Raw genomic sequence first — 19321 nt, 5'->3', positions numbered from 1 at the left:
TTAGGAGTGAAATATTGCACAATAATCTGAAACATATTCTCACTGAGGAGACGTTGGGATTTATGATCTGGGTCCTTGAAAGCAGGAACAATAAAATGAAACGTTAAAATATGCTGAGGTAGAAAGTATCTCATTTACTCAAGTACTGTACTTCAGTACTACTTTGAGGTACTGCAATATATGTTTCTATATATGCCACTAGTTACGATGATTGTACATACAAAACATATGATCAATATATATAATATGATGCATTATGTAAAGGCTTCACAAACCCTCAGGTGTCTTCAGTCCACACAACCATATCTTTTGGAGACAATAAGATTAAATTCCTCAATCTCCCTTCCCTATAAACACACTCCTTCTCAGTCACATGAGCAAAGACAACATAACAAGAAACCACATTAGATCAAATTAAATTATAGTTTAATCTTATTATGTTTCACTTTGGGACCCGGTGGGTCGGGGAGTCCCAGCCAGGAACGCTAATGACACATAACACAACAAACGCAGCCATCAGGGAAATATATCTGAATAATCTACAGAACATTAAGTCATTCTCATAATTCCTTTTGAAGAACAACCTCTCCCTGTGTTGTACCATTCTCCTGTACCAAACTGTGTCCTGAAACCCTCCCTGCCTTTAGTGTTAAGCCTGAAGGGCGAAGGAACAGATGGGCATGGGGAGGCTGAGGGGGTCACAGCACTCTTAGTCCCATATGTCCTCGTCTTCCAGTTCCCACCATCTAATGCTTTAAGCCTGGTGCCACACAAAGAGCCTCGAACAATGCTGAACTATCAGTGCAGCGCGTTCACTCCCATATAACAGATACCGTCAAACCAGCACTTTATACTGCACAACTTCACCGTATGAAAACCTTCTGTCCTCGTGTCACATTCTGTTTTAATGACCACTTTAATATTTTTAGAGCTGCTACCAACAATTATTTAAAATAATGTAAGACCGTATTAAAAATGCAGAACATCACTTCCTGAAGCCCGAGGCGACATCTTTAAAAGCAGCTATTTTCCCACTATTATTGCAATTATTTAAATCATTTCAGAAGTAAATCTTTTACATTTGCTCATCAGAGCTCTGACTTTTCTTTTCACAGAAATGATTGAGCTCCATGACAGTGGGAAGTTGAAAACAGCTGCAGACTTTGAACCCTTTTAACAGAACGTGCACGTTTTCCTCTCTGGGACTTAGTCATGCATTATTTGTGTTGGTGTAAAGCCCTCTGGTGGTGGCTGCAGCCGTCATTTCTGAATAAACCCGGAACAGCACTTGTACACACAGCATCTAAAGCTGCATCATTCACACTGAAAAAGACATCTGCAAGAGGACGGATTCTTATTTATGGCTTTTGAGAGCGCAGCCAGCACACTCGCCGCTCTGTGAGGACACCGCTGGCCTGTAGGAATTAGCATACAGCTGAGGTTCTGCCCCGAGGGGTGAACAGAGCTGGCTACAGGGCTTTGGTTTCAGGAGAAGGGCCCCGCAGACTGCATTGCTCCACTCCCTCATTGTCCTCTTCACTGAACTCCATATGTCCCCCTAGTGGCAGGTGTCACAGTGTGACCTCTGACCCGGCATGCCACTTCTGTGGGTGAGGGTGACGTCGTATTGTTCACGGCGAGGCTGTCGTCTAGACTGTTAGGCAACAGGATGAAAGACAACAATGAGACGTGTCAGTAAGTATTGTACCTCTGATGCTTATTCTCACTACACACACGACCGGGCGACGTGCTCAACACGGTTTGACAGACAGGACTTTGGGCCATTATTATATTTAACTTTGAGGGATAAGTTGTTAAAGTAGAATTTAAGTGAGTTTCCTATTTTGATTTTGTGTTCTCTGGATTTGCTTTAACACAAATCAGAAGTCATTCTCACAATGTGTGAAAGCGCTCGGCGGAACATGGGACTTCTGTATTTCAGAAACTACGAGGAGCGTAATCAAAGTATTTGGTATGAACTCTTAACATGTTGAATATCAAAGCACACGTGTGTACAACAAAGATTACATGGAAGACATTTAATAAAGACTTCAGACTAATGATGGAACTTCTTTTTCATGTCGTCTGAAAGGTCAAAGTCGTGCCGTTAGATATGAACCCACAGAATATCCGTCGCAGACGTCAAGACTTCAGACTAATCCGACCCCGTTGTGGTTCTCTTGATCATAATAAACAGTCTTCGGGCACAAATTGATAAAGTTGTTGAAACACTTTCAACAAACGTCTTCAGTTAAGACTTCAGTCCCAATTAGACGGCGTGACGCGACTCAGTGAAACAAAGTTAAAGGTTCCTTCCCCGAGCACGTGAACAAAGACGCCGCGGTCGGCTTGTAAAGAGAAAGAAACTGCTGTACAATACCCATTAAATAACGCTCTATTTATTTAGTTTTAAAATAGTTTCTTTTTGTTCTACAGACATAATTTCAAGGAAGTAGGGGACTTGCAGAAGCAACAAAATAAAACACATTTTTTTTTGTTAATTTAAAAATACTGACAGTAAAATAAAACAATAACCAAACAGCAAAGCTAAATTACTGGTGATGAGGAGAATATGTGACTCGAGGTTAAAGATGTGAACATGCTTTGTGCAACCACAGCGGAGCATCACTGCCCTCCTGTTCTACCGAAGCTCGGTCGCACTAACATCTCATAATAATCCTAAAGAACAAGAGCAAAATGAACTTTGCCAGCAGAAGTGGTCTGTAAGAACGTTACAGTGGTAGCTGCGTATAGTGGAAGTAACTGGCCAGAGGAAAACAAAACATCACATTATACTAAACTTTACCTTGAATTTCAAACACAAATCAAGTCATTTCACAACAAATGGATCGACTTTCAAATCAAAAAGGATTTTAGATTTACAGAGCAAATAAAAGAATCCAGAAAAACAAACAAATTCCATTTAGACTTTGGTTTAGTTCCTTTTATATTTAGAGACGCCGTCTGTGACCAGCAGACGGGGATCATTTGATTCTACAATTCTCACTTAGGAAAGTAGACGTTACTCAATATGAAATAAAACTAAGTGTTAAAACGTTGTGACGCTCGGTAAAAACACTTTTACCAGCTTGAAGACAAAAGTAAGAGCACAGGGAGAGCGAGCCCCGAGGATCAGGGGACAGTTCATACAGTAAAACTTCTATAAACGCCCCACACATGGGTACAAACTCAACACCACTTATACTTTGTGTGTGTGTGTGTGTGTGTGTGTGTGTGTGTGCGCTAAAATTCACATCTATTATTAAAATATTTATTGTTGATAGCAAAATCCTCTGCTTTGTAAAGTAAAAGAATAAGCTTTGTACGATTCTAAAAGAAAATAGTGCACATTTCAAGGCATTCAGGCCGCCGTCTCGCTTTGCAGTATTCATGGAAGATACATTTCTTCAGGTGGTGTAAAGGGTCCCCGGAGGGTTAAAGGAGTTTGCATCCACTCAGGATGAGCATGCAAACAGTAAGTGCACCAGTCAGCACTGCAGGTCATACATTCACTGATGACTACGTCACCTGGGACTCTGTAGCAACACGGCAGACTCCCTAAAATACACCAGCACCACCTATAGTGCTGTGTTGTGTGTACTTGTGTGTACTTGTGTGTACTTCTCCCTCAGAGTCAGTTTAACCAGTGGGGTTCAGTTGGTTTTCATAAAGAAGGAACAACTTATTGTATAATGGTAACAGAAGCAAAAGCTGTGGATTTAAAAGAATCATTTTGGGGAAATACGCTGATTCACTTTCTGGGGAACGTTAGAGGCGATCATATCACTCAACGCGGGTCATCTCTGCCAAGAAGTAGTCCGGCACATTACGCCCTGAAGGCAGCGAATTATCGTCTTCACACTTCAGTTTTTGAGGGAATAAACAATCGAGACTTGTTAATTAGCGATCTTTAGAAGTGCTGAAGGAGGAATTTGGCAACATTTGAAGTTCGATTCATCGTTCAGATGAAACGAGAAGAATCCTCCAGTTAAATGTTCCTTTCCTAAGCGTGACATCAGTCACAGCACCAGCACAAAGACGACGCCCGCTTGCGAAACGAAGCATTTACGAGAGACGAGCTGAACAAGAGGCTCATTAAGTCTCTGCAAGAAAGTGAAGGAGCGTAGTTTCACAACGTCAGAGTATTTAAGATGAACCAAAAACCCTCAGCGGCACCAGAGCGTCGGCTGTACCCGTGTGAAACTGAAAGAGATGGGAACCAGTGGTGAGACCTTTGAAAACTGAACTGACCCCAAAGACAAAACAAACTCCGTGTTCGACTGTGCAACACAAAGAAAGTAGCAGCTGCCGCTCAGGCCTCGAGCGCAGGAGACTACGGGAACAAAATGCCGAATATGAAGAGATGCCGTTCAGTCTGTAGTGAAGCAGATCAACAGCCAGGATGTGATCATGACGTGCTCTCAAGCAGCATCTGGAGGTTTCCACTTTACAGCTTGCAAAGCACACACACACACAGACACACACACACACAGAGAGAGGCAACGTACACCGAGGGGTAGCTGAGGTATTAGATGAAGGTAGGATATTGCCATCAACAGAGAAATCTTACTCACATTTCCACCTGCACTTGAAATGCTGAGCCATTTATTACGACTAAATTCAGAGCCATGATCGGGGAATCACGTCAGTAGAATGGCTTTGATACACATGATTGTTTAACAGTAAGTTAAAAAACAAACAAACTCCAGAGCAGGAAGAGTCCACGAGGTTACAGGCGAGGCCGCAACTACAGGAAGGATTTCAGCCGTAACATGAAGGCGAAGGCAAGAGGGAGGAGGAGTGAGAGGGAGGAATAAGGAGTCTTCAGTGTACAGCTTAAAGTAGGTATTTGTGTCCGGCGTCCTCGTCCAGCGTGAGGTCCACCACTTCGGGGGGGGACACCCAGTTGGGCTGAGGGGAAACAGTAGTCCAGAGCTGTGGTTGATTTGTGCTGTTTAACTGCTCCACTGAGTTCTCCTTCCAGGTGGACAGACTCTTTATCACGCCTCCGCACGGGTGGGCACATCTGCATTTAGAAACGAGAAATTAAAAAGTTGAATTCATTTGTAAAACCAGAGTGAGAATGTACAGACCCTCTGGAAGTGTGTGTGTGTGTGTCTCCTGAGAGCCTGGATTGGTTTGTGGGCGTCAACAAAGAGCCTTTAATCCCCATGTGGGTGTAACCCTTAGTATATAAGGGTGCGCAGGTCATTCTTAATCCCAGGGCGTCAAAAACCAACGCTCCCTTCCCCCCCCCCCCCTTGGTGTTCGGCTGCATTCATTCAAAATCTGGCAGCGTACCGCAGTTACATTTGGGCTTCAGAACATAACTGCTGTGAAACAATCAGAAAACAACGTTTTATTCTCACGATTCGCTGCGTAGTTGTCACTAACGTCGCTCCCTCTCTTGATCACTCGGCGAGGAGAGGCCCACTTTAAATACAGTGCGTGTACAAACAGCAACTTGCTGCTTAAACTCAGAACTTAAATATTTCACATTTGGCCCGAATCCTCTTCCTGTAGAATTAACACTAAGAAAATAAAACATTTCCCCACGTGAAGTCTTTACCGTGCTTTCTCCTGCACTCCGACTATTTCCACCTCGCTGTCAGAGGAAGCAATGTTAATGTGGCCCTTGTTGTGTTGAGAACTTCCCTTGTGCGACAGCGCTGCCTCCACGTGGCCTGAAACAGATAAGAGGAACAGAGTCACACATTGTGAGCAGGACCAGCCGTGGAGAGCTTCAGGCCCTGCTGACACACAAAGACTGCAGCTGCTTTGACACAGACAAGAACAAAAACAATGATGAATCTGACACTTGTGTTTGAAAAGCTCACTGCACAACATGGAGACGCATTGGACAAAACATTAATTGTGGACTTTACACTCCTGGTTTGACAATGCCGGCTAGTCAGTCATAAAAGGTCAATTATTGTGTCTTGAAGCAAGGCAGCGAGAGCTTTTTATAGCACCCAATGCAAGCCAGCGGTGTGTGGGATGAAGGAAGAAGTACTTCAGAAAGGCGTCCCCACACCTCGCACCCATGCCTCTAAATGTCCCGTCTTCACTGAGAGCAGTGGAAATTATCAGTTTGGATTCAGCGTGTTTGTAACTGACCTGAGATCGAGCACAGAGCTCTTATACACCCAGAGTGAGCTGCCATATCCTGGCCTCTGTGTGTTTTTAGCTCATGCTTTATCACCGTGGGCCGGACTGTCTCCACACTCATACTCTCCTGGTTAGAATCAGTGTCTGAAATATCATAGTGACCCACTACTGGAAGCCCGTCTGCAGAACACAAAGAAAACACTTTATTATTCAAATCATGCTTTGGAATGGGAGTTGTGTTTGGAGCAGAGACCGGACCCTGCAGCCATCAGTCCTGCAGAACTGCAGCGTCTACAACATGCACACGGAATCACAGCTTACGTCCCAAAGGCAAACGTCGACACCCAGAGTGAAATCATTCGATTTGATTGGTGGGGAAGTTCTTCGGCGTGAGTAAAGAAGACGAAGCTTGTATTTGTAACACGTGTCCGTCTAAAGTAAGTCGTGGAGGAGCGACCGTGCGGTTCTGTAGGTATGTTGCAGCTGTAAAAGATGCTACATGCAGCAGGATGCAACTCCAACTTCAGTTGGGTTTATTACTCCAGCATCTTGAGATTTCTTCTCGTGAGAAGGTTCTGTAACTTGGTTATTTAAGTCATGTTTTATAATGAACATACAAATAAATTCCAATTTCCCATAGAAGTAAAGTTACAATGTTTGTTCTTATATAGTTCTTAGAAGGAAAGAGAAATCAGTATCAGCCAAGCAATCTGTGCATCTCCATATAAGAGTAAAAAATAAACCCTTAGCATCTTTTTCTCTCCATTTATTGCTTTCAAAATAACAGCCAGTCACATAAAAACTACACTAAAATACAGTCAATTACAAAACCATCTTACTCAGTGAATGAAACGTGGTGGGAGAATAACAGAAGAATAACTCTGTATCTTTGTTCTACCCTGTAACAGGAGTTCCTGGGAGAGACGCACAGACGCACTGCTGTCATCCAGACGCGTCTGTGGGAGTGTGTGAGGGGGTGTGTGTGTGAGGGGTTTGTCTGGACAGCATGTACTATGAGAGAACACTGCCTATGAATAGATGATTGGGCTGAAATAGGCAGGTACCAGGGTTACCAGAGAAACCCAGGCCGTGCTCATGTAAAGGCTTAAATGTATTAAAGATAGAAAAAGGACTAATGTAAACCAGGAGAGTCTCTTTGGTAAACAATGGACCGTCCTTCGTGCTTTTAATGCACACAGTTTGTGATCGTATGCACAAGGCTCTCTTTACCATGTTGGCAAAACAGTTGATTTAAAGGTAATTTCCGTTGCAGGACAGCAGATGTTGAATCCATTTAAACCCAAAATGTAAGTAATAATGCACCATGAACCAAAAACACCAATATTCACACACACACACACACACACTTTGAAACAAAACCATTAGGCCAAGAGAAAACAACTAAATAGATCAAATGTTCTGTCAGTCACCATTTCTCAGCATAAGCAAAGCTACACCTTGCACTCATGCTGCTGATGAAAACTAGTTTGGCCTTGCACATTCTATATACTAATATAACCACATGCAAACAGGTGTGGAAACGGTGCCTCTAGCTTCACCTTTTGTAAAACTGACAGTCATTGGGCTACATATACACATACAGAAAATGTAACACTTTTTTTTTTTTTAACATCTTAACTATAAATATGATTAGGCCAAAGATTCCTTCATCAATGTCTGAGATGGTTAGTGTTAGTGTCAAGAACTGGGACACTTCTGCATCAGTACGAGCAGTTTGAGGAGTGTTTCCCTCAGGACCGCAGGATCTGAACCAGAGAAGGCCACTTGATCAGTCAGGTTTTAGGAAATCAGTAAACATTGCCATGCACCGTACACTGCAGCTGTATTACTGCTGTGCACATGTAAGTTTGATGCCTGGGGTTTCAGGTTAGAAGGCAAGCTGCGGACACGCGGCGCCTTGTGGAGACACAGGACAAGCTGGCAGACCAGTGCAAATATAAAAATGTACTTCGGCAAATATTACACGAGTGACGATTTGAGGCTCTTGACATTGCAGCGAATAACTGCAACATAGGAACCCATGCCTTATCTGATGTCCATAATCTATACATAGGCTACTAAAAATAAACATTGGGAGTCATTCCTCCCTCACTAGTTTCTTGTTACTGCACAAACGCAGCAATAGCAGCAAATGTAACAGAAAGGCAAACATTACAAAAATGTAAACACAGCTAATCTAATTATGTCATAGGATTTTAAAAAGCAAGAAATCGTGTGGGTTAGTATATTGTGTTTATATTTATAGGCAAATCTAGATTGTTATGTAAAATGTTTTGATGTTAGTAAAGCTATACCACCAAAACTAAAGCTCGTCACAAGCTGTTAAAAGTCATGAACCGTTTAAACGCAAGTGCAAACATAAGTTGAGGAGGAAGAGTGACGTAGTGTTGAAACTCACTTCTAAAGAAATAGTGCTTTGATGCTGTCGCCATCCTTCCCCGCGTGAAATCAGAATGACAAGGCACATGCTATTAACCACCCCACCTAGCACTGTCATGATGGCTGCCCAGGTGCTGTAATGCACCGTCTGTATGACATAATCAGCTTCTCTATGTGTGTGTGTGTGTGTGTGTGTGTGTGTGTGTGTGTGTGTGTGTACAGCTGGTACACAAAAAACCAACAAGCCATACTATAAGCAATACAATAAAGAGCCCTGACTCAGTCTATTGAGATACGCCCGATGTCCCAGATGCTGCAGAAATCAAACAGGTGAGTTGAATTATTCTAAATGTCGAATCTCACAGTGATTCAGTGCCGGCAGACGCACCGGGCCTCGGGTCTGCACAGAGTCAAGTTCATGACCAGCTCGGGGCCCAGCTGCTGTTGATGGTGTATCCGTGTCGCATCATTTACCCATTAATACCCATTGCCATGCTTTCTGCATCAACTAGTTCTACACCAGGTAAGATCAAAGTATGAAACAGCGAGGAGTGATGTAGAAGTGAAATCTAGACATTCAAGAGACCGGGGTCTGGCACACCTAGATTTCCATTCTGAGTGACTGCTTCAGGTAGGATGTTGTTGTTGTTGTTGTTTATAGGGGTGGAGGTGAGACTGTTGTTCTCTCGTGCCAACATGTAGGCAGCCATAGTCTCTGAAGACTCCGACGATGGCAAAAAGGAACTGGGTGGGGACGGGCGTACCCCCTGCTGCTGCCCCTCTACGGCATCACTTGAGCGTTTGGACGAGTCGTTGTCCGAGTCGAGGTGTGCGAGCTTTTCCATCCAGACGCGGAAGCGCTCCTCAGTCTGGCGCTGCATCACAGCAAAACGCGTCATGGCCTCCTCCAGAACGCTGCCGATGCCGTTCCTGTCCCACGAACTGGTGTCCAGCAGCCCATGAATCTGGGCGCCCACTCTGGATCTCTCCGATGCACGTCTGAAGCCAGCTTTAAAGACATTGAGGCCAAGCCATAAGAAAATACAGTAGCACTTTCATGCTTCGGATGTGGACTTTTGTATTAAAAAAAGAGAAAATGACAGTTTGTTTTTGGTTACGTGCAGATCGACTCTTTCATGCTGATGGACTACATCATGCAGTTGAAGCACTCAAATCTGTGTGCGGGATGTAAAAATGGTTGAAAACATTTCATGTAGTACGGATCCCTACAAGGGAGATAAGTGATGTCTCGGGCGCCTGATTCAGTGACCGGGGTTTGGAAAATGTGTCTTCGACTTCGAGGTAAAAACACCCATTTGAGGCAAATCCATTACACACCTATGATGATGATGATTTTCCTTCTAAAACTTCATTGATCTTTGTTAAATATGCAGTAGTGTTAGTATCAGCCAAAATAGGCACCTTGAATAATACCTCTATAGTGCAGCTGAACAAAGACTAGATAAACGAGTATATAATGTATTAAACACAAACCTTGACACACCACCAGCTAAATTCTGAAATAACCAGAGAAGAAACACTGCCTACCAAACCAACAGGTTATATTCTAAGAGACGGTATCAGTGAGAAGATCAGCCTACAGTAAATGACTTGAACAGCAGCAGCAGGCCTGTAAATACCACCCGGCCAGCAGCGACTAATGAAGAACTCAACTCACCCAAGAGATTTCTACAATCATCAGGAAACATTAGATTAAGGGAACAAACGTAGGGCTGGTGTGCAGACAATACTGTCCGTGTTTATTCATATTAAACACCAGTTTAGTTGTCATACAGCCATCCTCAGTCAGAGCTGTAGATACATTAATATTTTCTAGTCGATGACATAAGAGCCATGTGACACGTCAAAGGTGCGACAGAGCTCATTATAGAGAAAACCACCTGTTTGCAATTCTAAAAAGCTTCCTGTGTAGACAGAGGGACGTGCAGGATAGACCTGCACAAAAGCACCAGATTAAATGGACTTTTAAGTATTCTAATAAATTGCACATTATGGTTTTGAGTCTCAACGTGCAGGTATGAGATTTCTACCAGCACACCAACGCTGAACAGTAACTGCAGAGTCTTGCGACTAACAGTGTGATCATACCACGTTCATCGTCTATTTACAGCGAAGGCTGAGGATATAAATGGCTCACTTGTTGAATTGCGGAGATCGCAATATAGGTTAGATTAACACAACTCCCTCTATGAGTTGAAGAATGTCTACTAGACTTCACAGCATGCAAACAATGAGACAAAGTTCTAGCCAAACATATATTGTATTACTACAAATGACTCAGTCTAGGAATCTAAAAACAGGTGAATGAAGAGAGATGATGATTGAGAAAACAAAACAAAAAATAAAGTGATCGATAAAACAAACACAAACAAAGCAGTTTTTGTCCTGATATGATATTGCAAAGGCTTTATACGGCCCGACATGTGTATGTATATATACGTGTGTATATATATATATATATATATAAATATAAATAAAAATGTACACTATATGTGGCAAGTGAACAACATGGTTTGGGTTGCCTGAAATGTTTAAGTCATGCAGGCAGCCTCTCTGTCGAGCTGTGTTTGACTCTGACTGCTCGTCATCTATGATTGTCATACACTGTAGGAATATATGTTTTACTGTCACTATGTGATCCAGTGTTTTACATGGGATATCTAAGCTGCTGCTACAGTTACCCTTTACTACTACACAGAGGTAGTAGAACTGTGCTATAAGCATGTGTCGTGCACATTGGATGTTACCTGAAATATCTGTCTTGATTGTCTTGCTACCTCCTGAAGTGTCATCATCCTCGTCATCAGAGGAGCTGGTGCTGGAGTCGCACGTGAGCTCGCTGTCACTCGTACTGCTGTCCTGCAGCAGGTTGTATTTCTTCCGTGCGGCTGCTTCCCGTTTTTGCCTCAGCAAACGCATTCGCTCCTTGTGTTTCTGGCTTCGATGACCTTTCACTTTTGCCAGCTTGCCATTGGTTTGTTTTTCCTGCCCTCCTGCAGCTACCAGGGTGGGCTGGCAGCGGTTTTTCTTTGCAGCCATTGCAATAGGCGGCATCTCGCTCTCTGAGCGTGACCGCCGAGACTTCCTCCCGCCTGTAGCCGTGGCAGACGATTGCCTTCCTGCTGCCTGCCCAGCATCATTTGAAGCTTCCATGTTGCCCTCTTCATCTTTTCCTATGGGAGGGGCAGCACCTTCTTCCCCTGAGGAGAGTGTGTCTGAGTCAGCAAGGTGGCCACTGGATGAGGGGGACAGCATGCAGGGGTTTGAGGAGTCACTCTCATAGATATGACGAGATACAGGCTTGTCACTCCCTGTAGAGGCATGCTGGGACTCTGGGGAGTCTCTGCGCAGCTCCTTCATCAGGCATGGCATGGAGAGGAGACTCTGCTCACCCTCTGTATTCAAGGGGCTGTCTGCCTCCTTTTCCCTTGGTGGTGAGCTGGTACTGGTGGAGGTCTCTGTTTTCAGATGCTCATCCAGCTCTCCCTGAGTAGAGCCTGTGGCTGATTGTGCTTCATCAAGGCACTCTGAGGGGCACTCAGCATCCACAAAATCCTCTGCCTTGTCAGAGTCAGCCATCTTCATGCTAAGCCCAGAGCCCAAAGGTCCAGCGAACATGGACCAATGTGCCTGGACAGGAGCTCACCTGCTGGAAGAAAAACACATCACTAATTCCAAGTCAAAGTCTAAATCTGAGCTAGATGTCTGAAAGCATAGGCACAATTCAAGGGTATTATTAAATATAATAGCCACTTAATGTTATCGCCACAAAATGATTTTTTTCTTTTTAAACGTGTAGATGTCCAGTTAAACTATATTGGTTAATAACGGTAGCATATTCAAGCTCTTTTTCCACGTTTACAAACTCACACAAAAACGCTTTTAAAAATGTATTCTGTGCATTTTGAAATTGGTCAACACATTGCAAAACTACTGACAGTTCACATACCAAAAGCAAAACAATTTCTCATTAATTTGTATGCAACAATCTTGCCAGAAATCCCACTAGCAATATTGCTGATAGGATATTAGCGTTGGTTAGCTTATAAGAGCAACGGCCGTTACTTTTAATCTTATTCTACTTTTACGTGTCAAACAATCTGAGAATGATTTCAGGAAAGTTGGTAAGCCATGTTAAACCAAGTGTGTGTACTATGAGACATTTGTTTGGGATTGAATTAAAGACTTTAGTTAGTTGTGTCTTTAGCTAGCTGAAGCTAACACAGGCTCGTATCCAGAAACTACTTATAGCTGCGTAGTGAAGCTAACCTCGGTCATAACCTTGCACTCTCTAAACTTGGCGAGAAGAAGACAAGTCATGTGGAAATGTGCAATTTTCAGGGCAGCTGCCTCGCAAGATCCTATAAATGGAAGCAGTATCTATCCACCCAGAGGCGTAGCAAGCAGGATAATGCCAGCAGCTAGCTAACGGCTAACGTTATCTCAAAGCGGTAGCATTTAAATCGGCTGCGCTAGTTACAACTTACCGCGGCGTTAGTTATATTCTTCTTTTCCCAGTGTCAGACTTTTCAACATCTTCGGTATTTTGTACCCTCTTTGATTTACGATGCATAAACAATGAACTCCTAAATATACTTTACTTCTTTACAACTTGGAAGAATTTGAATGTGTTTTGGCGCAGTGCGCTCGCACCTTAGCGAGCCCTGTTAGCAGTTAGCTGTGTGTTTATTTTAAAATGTCTCCATCAGCCGTCCGTCTTTCACAAAGCTACGTGCGCCACTTCCGGTCTTTCCTCATGGTAGAGCGCCCCTATGGGCCGATTATCGATACTACAGGATTAGAAAATACCGCAGGGTAACACAATTCTATAACAAATTAATTTTCTCTACTCAACAAATATATAAAAAAAGGTAAAAAGCACCCATTCCAGCAAACTCTGTCTGAATATAATTAATCCTCGCCATTTGCTCAGCTCCTTATTTGTATTATCATTATTTGAATGGCTCAAATAAATATTACTATGAGAATCAGAAATCCTTTATTAGTCCCATGACGGGAAATGTACGTTGTTACAGCAAAAGAACAAGAACGTAAAGTGGCGAGTACACAATAATTAAATGGAATACAATAATTGTAACAGTATAAGTACACAGTCGTTGAATAAAAGTTGTAAAAGTGAATAATGCTATATGTATATATATAATACAATAGTGTTGTTTTTTTAATATTTCCATCTTGTTTATTTTGCTTTTTAAATGAATTACGTTTTTAAATATATAAGTATTATTTTACATGTTTAGTGTTTTATATGTCATTATGAATGTCTTATTTAGCACTTATTTATTATTTACTTACTTTTTGTATATTTTGTTAATATAATTATGACCCACCCGGCTTTACACACCAGAATATTTAGGGGGAGAAAACGTTATAGGACGAATGATAATAAAATAGAAAATAAATAATGAGAGAAGAAGAAGAAGTTTATTTTGAAGTACTTCCGGGTCACTGTGACCTTTCTCCAAACTGGTTGCCGTGTCAGCCATCCTTCTCTCTCGGCTCCGGGAGTAGGACAGACCCCGCAGGACAACATGCTGACAGTACGCGTCGCAGCGGCTCTTGCCCGCACTCTGCCTCGACGGGCTGGATTTGTAAGAAACTTTAACTTGTTACGTGTTTAACTTTGTGTGGACTTCCTTCAAAAAAATCCCCAATTTATTCAGTTAAAAATAAAAAAGATGGCGGTCTTTGCAGCGGAGGACACCGGGCCCTTCACTTTGCTAGCCATCTCTGTTCTGCTGTCGGAACGACAGTACAGCACATTATTAAGGGTGACTGGACGATACAGTCTCTAAACGGTGTGTTAGTGCTTTGTGAATGGATATGACTCAGCTAAAGTGCAGTAATGACGAATGTATTTTGGAGGTCAGGTTTGTCTCACTTTAGCTTTTTAGCTTTCATGCTAGCTTTCATTGGAGGCTAAACTTTACATATTTGTTTATTTAAATGAGGTGACATTAGGCTGGATATTATGCTGTTATGGGTTGTACCTTATTGTTGAGGAGGACTGTCCTGTGACCCTGCTGACTGTATGACCCTTCTTCATTCATATTTTGGAAAAAGTCATGTTGTAAATATTGGAATGTCCTAATATAGATTTTAGCTGCTGATGGTAATTAAAAATGAAATCACATGTGTGGAAATGACTCTTATCAACTCCCTAGAAGTGTATCTATTACTAAAAATAAATACCTGTTGGATGTTTGACACTTGAAGGTGTCATCAAAGACTAATAATCTGGATTAGGGCTGTGCAATATATGGATATTATATTAATTTAGTGATACGAGAGTAGATATTATCTTAGATTGTGGATGCTGTAACCTTTCCTGATTGTAAAGGCTACATGACCGTAAGGTGATGCAATTTTACCCCCTTAGTAATTGCATCCACATTACTGATTATTTATCAAAACTCTGTTCCTAATACCTTTGCAACTGATTCTATATTTGATTTGGCAGATTTTAAGATAAGTAATCAAACTGAAAATGCTACACATAACATTTATTTCTGTACTCGTTCCCATTTTCTTAAAGGTCTCCAAGAATGTTGCTGCAGCATGTGTAGGAGTCAAGACTCTCCACACCTCCAGTCCATGGCTGCTGAAAACTGGTCAGTGTTTGGGGAACCCTGTTTTGGCCCTACTCACCTTTTTCGTGCGATTTATCAATCAAGATTGTTTTTTTAGTATAAAAAATGATTTAGTTTTAAGAAAATGAATGAATTGGCACCCAACAGTGTTTCCAAAGTTGTTAATTAGTGCACCTTTTCATACATTACAGGCACAGCCGAGGTGTCATCCATCCTGGAGGAAAAGATCCTGGGAGCTGACACCAGTGCTGATTTGGAGGAGACCGGTCGCGTGCTGTCCATCGGTGATGGTATTGCCAGAGTGTACGGTCTGAGGAACGTGCAGGCTGAGGAGATGGTGGAGTTTTCCTCTGGTCTGAAGGTAAGACTGCTGATGGAACCCGTAGATGATGACCTTTTTACTAGGGTTGTAAATCACAAGTCTCCTCACGATACAATATTATATCCATTCAGAGTCTGCGATCGATAAAATACGATATTATATATTTAATACAATCAGTTTCATTCATATCGACTCACAAAAAACAACTAAAATATGATTTGACAATTTTATTACTGGGGTCTGTAGGAAGGAATATGCTGACACAGACATGCTATGGGAATTTCAAAATAAAGGCGCATCTTAAAGCTGATTAAACGTATTAATGTTTTCACTTTGCATCGATTATATTTAATCTTTAATCATTGAATCGATGGATAGTTACACCCCTGCTGTAGTTTTTATCATAATGTTTTCGGGTTGTCCGTCCCGTTCTCATGAACGTGATATTTCATAAATGCCTTATGAATAGACGAGTGCTCATTTTCCCAGTAATTAGACTAAACCAAACTTGTTTCTTCTCTTATCCAGGGCATGTCTCTGAACTTGGAGCCTGACAATGTTGGTGTTGTGGTGTTTGGTAACGACAAGCTGATCAAGGAAGGCGACATTGTCAAGAGAACCGGTGCTATTGTAGATGTGCCGGTTGGTTTAGAGCTCCTGGGCCGTGTCGTCGACGCTCTGGGAAATGCTATCGATGGAAAGGTAAATAATAATCTGTATGTCTATTGTACAATAAATGCATAATATGCAACACAAAGCTTTACATAAAGGCAGTTAATCATGTTATTCACAAGATGGCTGTATTAGTTGCTTGACGCCACTCCTGATCTTTTTGATCCACTATTTTCCCCACAGGGGCCCCTCGGCTCCAACACCCGCAGGCGTGTGGGTCTGAAGGCCCCCGGCATCATCCCCCGTATCTCTGTGAGGGAGCCAATGCAGACTGGCATCAAAGCCGTGGACAGTTTGGTCCCCATCGGCCGCGGACAGCGTGAGCTCATCATTGGAGACAGGCAGACTGGGTAAGAAGATTCTGCTCAAAGTGAACACTTGGCAGCGTTGATGTTATGTGCTGTTGAAATGCTGAGCAGGGGTTGGCCAAATAATCGCTAAGCATTATGATAGCTTATTGCAATATCCTGTTTTCTGGTAGTCCAGCCTTTTGTGGCATTTTTCCTTTTGAATATTAACACATGAACATACGACTGAAACCAACTGAATGTCACTTTCTTACATTCAAACCTATTGAGGTTTTGAGCAAAACCTCGGAGGAGCGGCTTGTCACCACGATGACCATCACTGGTCCACCTTAAAGGTCACTTTAAGTGTGCCTGAGCTAATGTTGTCGCTAGCTTCGGGGCTAACCCCCTTCACTTTAATCAGCAGGTTGCAAGACACAACAGGGACATGGCTTGGGTCAATGCACAAGCAGAAACCCTGCCCTTTGTGTGCCGGGAAAATGTTGTTTTTCAAAAGCTAAATGCCAACAAATATGGATTGCAGCAGAATATCTCGTTAGATAAAAACATTGATGTTGTAACTTTTGGACTTTAAGCGCTCTGGAGTTATTGGAAATGTTTGGATGACACAAATCTGAAACAATCCTTCGCAGCGCCGCTGGAATATAACGTGTATAAAATGAGTGGAGCCTAATCTTAACCGGCAGCTGTGCAGAAATACTTTTTAAACACAATGAAGAAACATGAAATCTGCGCAGCATTTAAAAGTTGATTTATATTCTGACAACATTCTGAATGAAGCTTGAGACTGTTCTGCACAGCCCCACACGGATCTGTCGGTATATCCACGGTGCTTAGTCTTTTAACTTTTGTGTTGCAGCAAAACCGCAATTGCCGTGGACACGATCATCAACCAGAAGCGCTTCAATGATGGAACCGACGAGAAGAAGAAGCTGTATTGCATCTACGTCGCTATCGGCCAGAAGAGATCCACAGTGGCTCAGCTGGTGAAGAGGCTGACTGATGCCGACGCCATGAAGTACACCATTGTGGTGTCTGCGACTGCTTCTGATGCTGCTCCGCTGCAGTACCTGGCTCCCTACTCTGGCTGCTCCATGGGAGAGTACTTCAGAGACAACGGCAAGCACGCCCTGATCATCTATGACGATCTGTCCAAGCAGGTGCGTTTTATTTAATCTGGTTGCAGGGTTGACACGACTCTACGTCGCATGTGCATTGAAGGTCTTCAAAGTAGCCCAACCAGACATGCCTGCAGAGTTATGAATATGTCCGACGTCAACATTAACAAAAACCCTGTCGGAGGGATTTTTTTAGTTTGCAGATGAACTACAACCTTTCGTGTTCTTTCTTCAGGCCGTCGCCTACCGTCAGATGTCCCTGCTGCTCCGTCGCCCCCCCGGTCGCGAGGCTTACCCAGGAGACGTCTTCTACTTGCATTCCCGTCTGCTGGAGAGAGCCGCTAAGATGAACGACAACTTCGGCGGCGGCTCCCTCACGGCCCTCCCCGTTATCGAGACGCAGGCCGGCGACGTGTCGGCCTACATTCCCACTAATGTCATCTCCATCACAGACGGACAGGTGAGTGTGTGACTCGCTGGCTTTCTTCATCCCGACTGAACCCGGTTATTAAACGCTGTCTTCTCACTCAGATCTTCTTGGAGACCGAGCTGTTCTACAAAGGCATCCGTCCAGCCATCAACGTCGGGCTGTCGGTGTCACGTGTCGGATCTGCTGCCCAGACCAAGGCCATGAAGCAGGTCAGCCTTACGTAATTTCTGTTATCGTGACGTCCTTATTTATCTCAATCAATGTCTTTGATTCTGACTTGTTGATCCGTGTCCATCACCAGGTGGCCGGTACCATGAAGCTGGAGCTGGCCCAGTACCGTGAAGTGGCCGCCTTCGCTCAGTTTGGTTCTGATCTGGACGCTGCCACTCAGCAGCTGCTGAACCGCGGCGTTCGTCTCACTGAGCTCCTCAAACAGGGACAGTACTGTGAGTATTTACATGACATTTCCCCTTTTTTAAACGCCTTCTCCTTCAGAAAATGTATCTATTCTACATTAGTTTTATATATCTGACTGTATGCTTTGATCGTTCAGCTCCAATGGCTATTGAAGAACAGGTGACAGTCATTTATGCTGGTGTGAGAGGGTACCTGGACAAAATGGAGCCTAGCAAGATCACCAGGTTCGAGAAAGCCTTCCTGCAGCACGTCTTGAGCCAGCACCAAGAACTGCTGTCGGCTATTAAGTAAGTTCAAGAGCTTCTGGACAGCATTTACATCTTATGTGCGGATGTAATCTAACAAATGTCTTCTTGATCTGCAGGGTTGATGGTCAAATCTCTGAGGCATCTGATGCTAAACTCAAGCAAGTTGTGTTGACGTTCCTCTCCAGCTTTGAGTAAAGTGATGCTCACGGTCTCGTTGTTTTCATGTCTGTTATACTTTCTATGAACTAAAGTGGCACTTGATCTTTAATGTACAGATATCTCTAAACAGAGAATAAAGTATTCCAAGTTCACTTGATCACCTCTTTTTGTGTTTGAGCTCTGTGTTTGGATATGAGTGCCACAATTTACACATCCGACTGATCATACCGCAGTAAACATACTGATTATAATGCCCTCACCTCCAAACTGTCCTCCTCTATGCAATGATCCTTAAACAGGTAAATGCAGTTTGAGAGCATGTGCACAGCTGAGAGCTGCTAACTTTATTCTCTTATTTCTCCATAAATGGTCAAATGCACCAACGAGTGAGTCTCTGGTGCTTTGCTACTTGATTGACACGATGCACTGATTTGTATTGAATGGCTGCGACCAGCTCATTATACTTCCCACAGATCTGTCACGTTGTGCAGAAGCATTCTGACACTT

General features: G+C 43.1%; 2 protein-coding genes across 5 annotated transcripts; one reads left to right on the top strand and one right to left on the bottom strand.

Moving 5' to 3' along the window:
- Nucleotides 1–2379: 2379 nt before the first annotated feature.
- Nucleotides 2380–13268, bottom strand: ark2n (arkadia (rnf111) N-terminal like PKA signaling regulator 2n). 4 transcript variants are annotated; one of them, XM_029444752.1, is made up of 5 exons: nt 13017–13263; nt 11277–12178; nt 6118–6288; nt 5570–5684; nt 2380–5026 (listed from the first exon to the last, which is right to left on the bottom strand). In XM_029444752.1, the coding sequence occupies exons 2-5, from the start codon at nt 12145–12147 to the stop codon at nt 4837–4839; spliced, it is 1347 nt and encodes a 448-aa protein (XP_029300612.1). In that variant the 5' UTR covers nt 12148–12178; nt 13017–13263; the 3' UTR covers nt 2380–4836. The 4 variants fall into 4 exon arrangements, with proteins under 4 accessions (XP_029300612.1, XP_029300613.1, XP_029300615.1 ...); XM_029444753.1 differs by having other exon boundaries at nt 11277–12175; XM_029444755.1 differs by lacking the exon at nt 6118–6288 and having other exon boundaries at nt 13017–13260.
- Nucleotides 13269–13987: 719 nt separating this feature from the next.
- Nucleotides 13988–18971, top strand: atp5fa1 (ATP synthase F1 subunit alpha). The gene is made up of 11 exons (XM_029444741.1): nt 13988–14141; nt 15086–15161; nt 15332–15501; nt 15991–16164; nt 16318–16484; nt 17302–17602; nt 17796–18020; nt 18092–18199; nt 18292–18436; nt 18544–18694; nt 18772–18971. Exons 1-11 carry the CDS (start codon nt 14082–14084, stop codon nt 18848–18850), a joined length of 1656 nt encoding a protein of 551 aa, XP_029300601.1. The 5' UTR covers nt 13988–14081; the 3' UTR covers nt 18851–18971.
- Nucleotides 18972–19321: the final 350 nt, after the last annotated feature.

This window comes from Cottoperca gobio, chromosome 12, assembly GCF_900634415.1.
Source record: "Cottoperca gobio chromosome 12, fCotGob3.1, whole genome shotgun sequence".
NCBI lineage: Eukaryota > Metazoa > Chordata > Actinopteri > Perciformes > Bovichtidae > Cottoperca > Cottoperca gobio.
Note: the sequence above shows the minus strand (reverse complement) of the source record. Positions and strands in the feature narration are given on the sequence as shown.

Excerpts from the sequence above, each read along its gene's own strand:
- ark2n (XM_029444752.1), bottom strand. The coding sequence starts at position 12,147 with ATGTTCGCTGGACCTTTGGGCTCTGGGCTTAGCATGAAGATGGCTGAC. Across the intron at positions 6,289-11,276 it reads AATCAAGACAGATATTTCAG|ACGGGCTTCCAGTAGTGGGT; the intron begins GTAACATCCAAT and ends TGTGTTCTGCAG. Across the intron at positions 5,685-6,117 it reads AGCTCTGTGCTCGATCTCAG|GCCACGTGGAGGCAGCGCTG; the intron begins GTCAGTTACAAA and ends TATCTGTTTCAG.
- atp5fa1 (XM_029444741.1), top strand. The coding sequence starts at position 14,082 with ATGCTGACAGTACGCGTCGCAGCGGCTCTTGCCCGCACTCTGCCTCGA. Across the intron at positions 17,603-17,795 it reads ATGACGATCTGTCCAAGCAG|GCCGTCGCCTACCGTCAGAT; the intron begins GTGCGTTTTATT and ends TTCTTTCTTCAG. Across the intron at positions 18,021-18,091 it reads TCTCCATCACAGACGGACAG|ATCTTCTTGGAGACCGAGCT; the intron begins GTGAGTGTGTGA and ends CTTCTCACTCAG.